The sequence below is a fragment of the Thunnus maccoyii genome, chromosome 1, assembly GCF_910596095.1.
Source record: "Thunnus maccoyii chromosome 1, fThuMac1.1, whole genome shotgun sequence".
Classification (NCBI taxonomy): Eukaryota; Metazoa; Chordata; class Actinopteri; order Scombriformes; family Scombridae; genus Thunnus; species Thunnus maccoyii.
Window position 1 is genome coordinate 21763790 of NC_056533.1, and position 7289 is coordinate 21771078.

Sequence of the window (7289 nt, forward strand, 5' to 3'; positions counted from 1 at the left end):
TTGGTTAGTGTTAATGATTAATCAAATAGATTCAAAAGAAGGTAAGGAGGTCAACCTGCACCACCTCTGTGAGTAATTTGCATCACTACATTTGTTTTTGTTAGGACACACACACACACACACACACACACACACACACACACACACACACACCATGAATCCATCTAATAATTAACCCTAAAACTGAATATACGAGAATTTTATATCCTGCAGGAGCATTCAGGCTTCATAGTTGACTCATTACTAAGAGCAAAAGTTTTTTAAAAATGTTCTTTGAACATATAGTATATGCTGTCAGTAATTCAACAACTTACTGCAGCATTCCACTACAAAGACTTGAATCTGTATTATAAATATATGTGCATTAGAAGTGTTATATTTATTAATTTACTTTTGGATTGTGTGATGAACTGGATATTGAAAAGGAGAAATGCAGACGTAGAAAATGAATTTGCAACTATTTTTTAATCATCATTTTAGTGATTTTTCAACCAAAAATGCCACAAATTCAATGGTTCTGGAGATTTGCTGCTTTATATAGTAAACTAAATATCTTTGGCTTTTTGGACTGCTGGTTGGACATAACAAGACATTTTAATACATCTTCTAGAGCTGTGGTAAATTATAATGAGCATTTTTCACGATTGTCTGACAATTCATAGACAAAGCAATTGATGAATCAATAGTTGCAGCTATTAACAGATAGGTAGACCATATAAGCCAGAAAGACTACCTACCTATCTGTGAAGTGGAAAAAACCTGTTTGGTGTTTTATGGCTAATTTTCTGCTTCAGCACACAACAAAACAACAACAAAAGTTCTTTCTCTAGCTTGCTCTCTCTCTCACCTGCCCACTCTTTTATATGGCTCTCTTTCAGATGAGTGAAGAAGCTTTATAACTGTGTAAATGTCAATAATATTACAAGAAATTCCCAGTCCATACTGTAAACTGCACCTCAATAGTTCCTTGGCATGAGGAAGTACCCCAGGAGCAGGAACTATGTGGGGCCTGGGAACTAAAACTGGAGCTGGGTTCCTGAGGTCAAAGCACAGGTTAAGTTTCTTGGAGAAGTTTTTTGGTGTTTAGGGGGGACCATAAGACACTTGTGCCCTCTCCCTTGGTCTTAGCACCTCCAGAAGGGGTAACAAGAGTAATACAGCTTGCATAATACGGGCATTACAGACAGTAAAAAGGGAGTCCTCATCTTGACAATCTCAAATCTTGTGGACTAAGCCGTTGCCCTAAGCACATGTACAGCATTCTTGATGACCAGGGAGCTTGAAAGCCAAGACCAGGACTTGTGGTGAACACCAAGGACCCGTACAGGAAGTGAGATACTTTACCATCATCTATATTCACAGTAGTAGATTCACAAAGTGTCAGACTGATTTGATCCAGTTTTTTGGGGCTCATATTGCTGTCTCATTCAGTGTTGGCTGGCTGAGTGTGCATTATGCAAACTCCAGTGTGTTGAGCCACTGTGTTTATAGAAGCAGAATTATAACACACAGTCATCGTTACAGCATGGGAAAATAATGTTTCTTCAAAATATGCTTTCAAAAGTGGAAATTGATTTTAGAGATCAATACATTGTCGGGCACAGTCGTGTAATTTCTTCTTTTGTGACAATTGGCAAAAAAAAACAGAGCAGCTCAAACTGAAGCAATACCGGCACACAAAAGCATGCACAACAGGTCAGGGTCGATGCTGAACAGATAAAGACGCTGTAAAGAATGTTCTTGTAAACACTAAACGCCTCTGCTTCATAGTGTTTATAAGGTACTGAAGTTCACAAGACTTGTGAGTCACAAGTTAATGATGTCAAATCATAAGAGAAAATATATTTTCATACTTTCTGTTCCAAATGCTCACTTGAGGTCAGAGTCCACCTTTTGATGTGTTTATGGTAGTAAAGACATCACGAACTCGAAACATACTTCTCTCCTTCTACTTCTATTTTTCAGATGTTTTCCCCTCAACTGTATTTTTTTCTTTCATCATCAGATATCAACAAGCTTTCAAGGCAATCAAGTATTTTTAAGCGCATGCCGCTAAGTTTGCTTAACAGAGCAAAGTCAATATTAATAGAGTGCTATTTAAGCCAAGGTTTACACACAGAGCAGCCAGAGGTTTAATGATTGACCAGGCTTTGGTGGGTGTCAATATGAAAAAAACGAAACTATTTCTGTGGTCTTACAATTGTTAACCGAGTTTGACAGAAACAGGAAAGCCATAACATTCTTTGGCTTTGATGTGAAACTGCTGGGAAGATATTTTATTGCACCCATTAACCAACAACCAATCACAAAAGGTGGTGTGACTAGCAGTCCTCTCCTATCCTTTTCTTTTATTCCCTGGACTACGCACAAGCTATAAATATGTATGCATGTATTCCTCTTATTCACAAAATAACCTGTTAAATACACATAAAGAAAGAATTTCAGCTGATATACCACAATCTACGTATATAATGTCCTTAAGAGTCTCTTCACACAGGTCACCTGTCCAGCTGCACGCATTAATGCTGTTTTCCTTTAACCAGAAGGGCAATCCTACAAACAACTGAAGCGGCCGGCTTTGTCGGCAAGATGCAAAATAAACGTCACCTCTCACACACAGCCAAGCAACTATGCTGACACAACTCCACAACTGTGTGATTAGTAAGCACAAAAACTAGGCCGAAGAACAAGTTACCATTGGTCTTTGCATAGAAATTTAAGCTGAGTTATATGGAGCACAAGAAATGATAAAAGTCTGTAACAGGCTGTCTGATGAGTCTGAAGAATAATCATAGAGCTGATCACGGATAAATGCATTTTTCCAATCAATTGGTAAAAAATCGAATTATTTATCTTTACCATTGGATCTCAGTTCCTCTCAATGGTATTGAATGATCACTTTTTAATCGTTTTAATCAGTCAATGTGAGAATTTTAATATTCATTTTTAATATTAAGGGGTATAAATATGAATGCAGATACTGAAATCTCAGCAATTAAAAGCAAAACCATTGGCTCATCTTGATACAACTAGTGGTAAGTCAGAAAAGTGTTTGTTTTTTGTAATTTGCAAGGGAGGTCTTCAGTGAGACAATGAGATACAGATTAGGACGGCTGATTCGAGTAAAAGATCTATGAGTTTAAGGCTTATCAGACACCAAAACAATGCATAGCAGTTTGTAATACTATAAGGAAGGATTTTACAAGCCAGAAAATGTATGACCTCTCCACAGCACCCACCGCGGTCTCATTGAAATGAATAAGGGGTTGTTGTTGGGTTTTTTTATGCTAATGTCATTATGAACACGATCTTGATCTACATTGGAGTTACTTTCCTGAATGACACATAACACTTTAGAAGTCTTGATCTCATTGCAAAGTAGAGGTGATCGATAAATTGGCTGGCCGAGAGTAGGTTACCGGTATTGGCGCTTTCGTCAACCGTAACGAGACATTGTGTAAATATTGTGTAAACAAATGTGTGGAAATAACCAGTGTTGCCAGAGAGGGCTGATGAGTTAATTATTCAACAGTATCTTGGTCACAAATCTTCAGTAATCATATTTAGGGGAATTATTTTTAAAATGTTTATGTTAATTTATGTGTTTACGTTTAAAAAATAATATCAACCCATTTACCATCATCTGTTTGTTGTTTTTTTACTCTCACGTATCATATCGGCTTCATTTTTTCAATCCTACTGCTGGTGGAAATTTGCATATTTACATTTAAGTGGGAGGAAATGATTTTATGGACATTACATTCACATTGTTTATTGTTTCTGTGAATAAGCATGTTAAAATACACGCAATCCAGTTTTTCTTCTAACTTACAACTGGTCTACTCAGTTCAGTTCAGTTCTTCTACCTGCACATTTCTCAGCCATGACTGTCCTGCCGAGTCCGAATCCAATCACATCATCAAGTTTGCTGATGACGTGATTGTGGTTGGCTTAATCAGCGTCAATGATGAAACATCACACAGAGAGGAAGTGAAGCAACTGGTGAGCTGGAGCAATGACAACAACTTTTCTCTAATTGTAGAGAAAACGAAACAGATGGTTGGTGACTTGAGGAGGACGCCGGCTGACATCTCACCACTGTTCATCAATGGCTCCACAGTGAAGAGGGTCATCTCTGAAGACCTCACCTGGTCTCGCAACACCAACTCTGCAGCCAAGAAGGCACAGCAACACTTCCCGCGGAGACTGAAGAGAGCCGGTCTACTAGAGCTGGGCTATATATCAATATTATATTGATATAGTGATATGAGCCTAGATATTGTCTTAGATATTGGATGTTGTAACATTGTGATATGGCATAGCCTAAGTGTTGTCTTTTCCTGGTTTTAAAGGCTGCATTACAGTAAAGTGATGTCATGTCTGAACTTATCAGACTGTTCGAGATGTTCTATTATTTGCCTTTACAGACTTAGTCATCATATCCACATAACTTATGATTGTTTATGAGAAATCTCATTGTGTAAATATTTTGTGTAAGCACCATCAGTCATCCCTACAATATTGGCACAATATCAATATTGAGGAATTTAGTCAAAACTATTGTTATTTGATTTTGTCCATATCGTCCTGTCCTACAGTCTACCACCGCCCGTCCTCACCACCTTCTACAGAGGCACTGTGGAGAGCTTCCTGGTCGGCTGCATCACTGCACAGTTTGGGAATCGCAAAGCATCAGAACGCAAGACCATGCAACACATAATGAGGACAGGGGTCTCTCTCCTCTCCATCCAGGACATCTTTTCAGAGGCGCTGTGCATGCAGAGCCTCTTCCATCGTGAAGGACTCCTCCCATCCCTCACACAATCTGTTTGCCCCTCTCAGAGAGTTTCACAGCATCAGAACCAGCTCTGCAATGTTCTGCAACAGCTTCTTCCCCCAAGCTTTCAGACTTCTAAACACCCTGCTGCCATCCACCACATAAGCACCTCATCCCTACACCACACCGCCCCTTCCCCTCCCCACACCACATTACACACACAACTCACCTGGACAACACCTCTCTCCTCCTGCAATGGACACCTCATGAGTACCTTGCACCGACACTTTATACCAGACCATCATCTACACTGAGCCTCCTATTTGTACTGTATATCATTACCACTAAGGTCACTGGTTAGGCATTATTTATATTATTGATATCTTATCGTTTTTATGATTCAATCATACTGCATTATTCATATTCATGTAATGGCTACACTGCTCATAGTGTTGACTGCTAAAAACTCCTACACAGTGAGATAATCTCATTGTTGTTCTGCTTCTCTATCTATTTCACCCTGTCAATCATGTTTACGCTGTTCACTACGTTCACATACGGGTGTGCACACCGCACTTTCAACGCAAGCAGTCACACCATGCCACAGACCCACCTTCGTAGTTCTGGTTTTTGTTTTGTAATTGTACTTTTTTTCCTGTGTGCTATGATGTTTCATGACTATATTGTATTTTTGTGTTAGCACCCTCGGCCGTGAGGAACAACATTTCATTCCCGTATACTCTGTATGTGGATGAATGACAAATAAACAAACTTGAACTTGAACTTAATGTGTTTCAGGCTCACGTGCAGATGCTGACACTATAAATGTTTACGCGCCCACTATCGCCACCCTCAGGGGCAGATTGGTGCATGAGTGTGTGTGTGTGTGTGTGTGTGTGTGTGTGTGTGTGGGGGGGGGGGGGGGGGGGGGCCCTGATGGCCCACTCAAACAACCCACAGATATCCACATACACAGCACTGCTTTTCAGCTGGAAGGGAAAAAGTAAACTGGTCTAACCGGTGTGAATGCAGCTGCTGAGGGCTTCAGTTTGGAAAAACAAAAAAACACGACTTGGCTCTAGGAAACAAAACATAAGTGTAAAAGCTGAAGGACATAATCTATGTTCAGAGATTCAAAACTTAACATATAATCAGGAAGCATGTGTGACGGCTGACAGGTAATAGATGAATGACACTGGAGGAGATGAACGTCACCACACACACATACACACACACACACACACATACACACACACACACACACACACGCATGGACGGGAACAGCCAGGTAACTGTACAAACTCACAACAACAGAGCGGAAAAACTTAAAACAAGAGCGTCACATAAGAAAAGAGTTATTAAATGTCTGTTATTACCTTTTGAGTACAAGGATCTGGGAGAATTCAGGTCGAGGTCCCCGCTGAAAAGGGAGATAAAGTCAGAGGGCATCGCAATCCCTCAACGTGAGGAAACCGGACAGCGTGACGTCGCTGAGTGATATTTTAAATTAGTTTGTCTCCCGAGTGTCAGAAAACCTTCAAACTTTCACACAACTGTACTTTGTGACTTGATCCTGTCGCTTGAGCTGGTTAACTGTCGCTGCTGTCACTCGGCTGACTGCTGAATCTCTCTGGTCCGCCTACGACGCATGTTTGTTGTCAGCAGACGACTCGAGCTGCTCACACCGGGAGCCACGCCCACACTCATGACGCAATACGTAAAAAACTACGCACGGGTAATTTATGTTAATGAGTATTATGAAGTTGTTGCTGGATGAGTCCCTTGACTGATAAAGTGTTTATTTTTTAATCAATTGTTTATTTGATTGATATTTTTAATATTTATTATATAAACTGCATAAACCAATTCTCTCTTTTGTTTGCTTATGTGTTATACTTTTACTATTATGATTATCATTACAACAATGTTATATGTATTTATCTGTATTTAACTTTGTAGTACTATGTTCTCATACCTGTGTATATAACATACCTTTACCTGTGCAAAATCCAGTACAGTTAATTATATTTTTGTAAACTCAGTCCAGCACCTTTCTGTACATTATACAACTTATACTTACATACACTAATGTATTATTATTGTATTACTAATTTATTATTGTGGCACTATCACTGAACAATGTACATTCAATAAATAACAGAATTATGTATTTGGTCCTAGATTTTAGGTCACACATATAGTATTTTAAATGCAAAAGGTTAAAGCCTCATGTAGACATTTAGATGTCTCTTGACTTGAAAAATCCCTATATCCATACTTACTTGATTAATTTCATGCTTTGTTGAGTTGGGCCCACAACACCTCGACTAGACTCAACAAGGCTTTTGTATTCCAGTGTCCTGGAATCAGCTCTTAGCAAATACACCCACTATGCTCTGCTGACATTTGTTGTCATTTGACCTTTAAACACCGTCATCAATATCTCTGTTTCAGAAAATGTACTTTCATATAACAGACATTCACACAACATCTGCACTGTACAAAGTTGAAG

General features: G+C 39.2%; 1 protein-coding gene across 6 annotated transcripts in view; it reads right to left on the reverse strand.

Moving 5' to 3' along the window:
• nfat5b (nuclear factor of activated T cells 5b) overlaps positions 1-6459 on the reverse strand; it is a 41822-nt gene extending 35363 nt beyond the window's left edge. For 2 of the 6 annotated variants that reach the window (XM_042406567.1, XM_042406550.1), the window contains exons 1-2: positions 6337-6459; positions 6154-6197 (exon numbers count right to left, since the gene is read on the reverse strand). Coding sequence is in view for 1 of the 6 variants with exons in the window: in XM_042406530.1 (XP_042262464.1) it covers positions 6154-6226 (73 nt within the window). In the remaining 5 variants the exon portion in view is untranslated. Of the gene's footprint in view, positions 1-6153 lie in introns of all 6 variants that reach the window. The other 4 variants (XM_042406530.1, XM_042406541.1, XM_042406536.1 and 1 more) reach the window with 4 other exon arrangements.
• Positions 6460-7289: the final 830 nt, after the last annotated feature.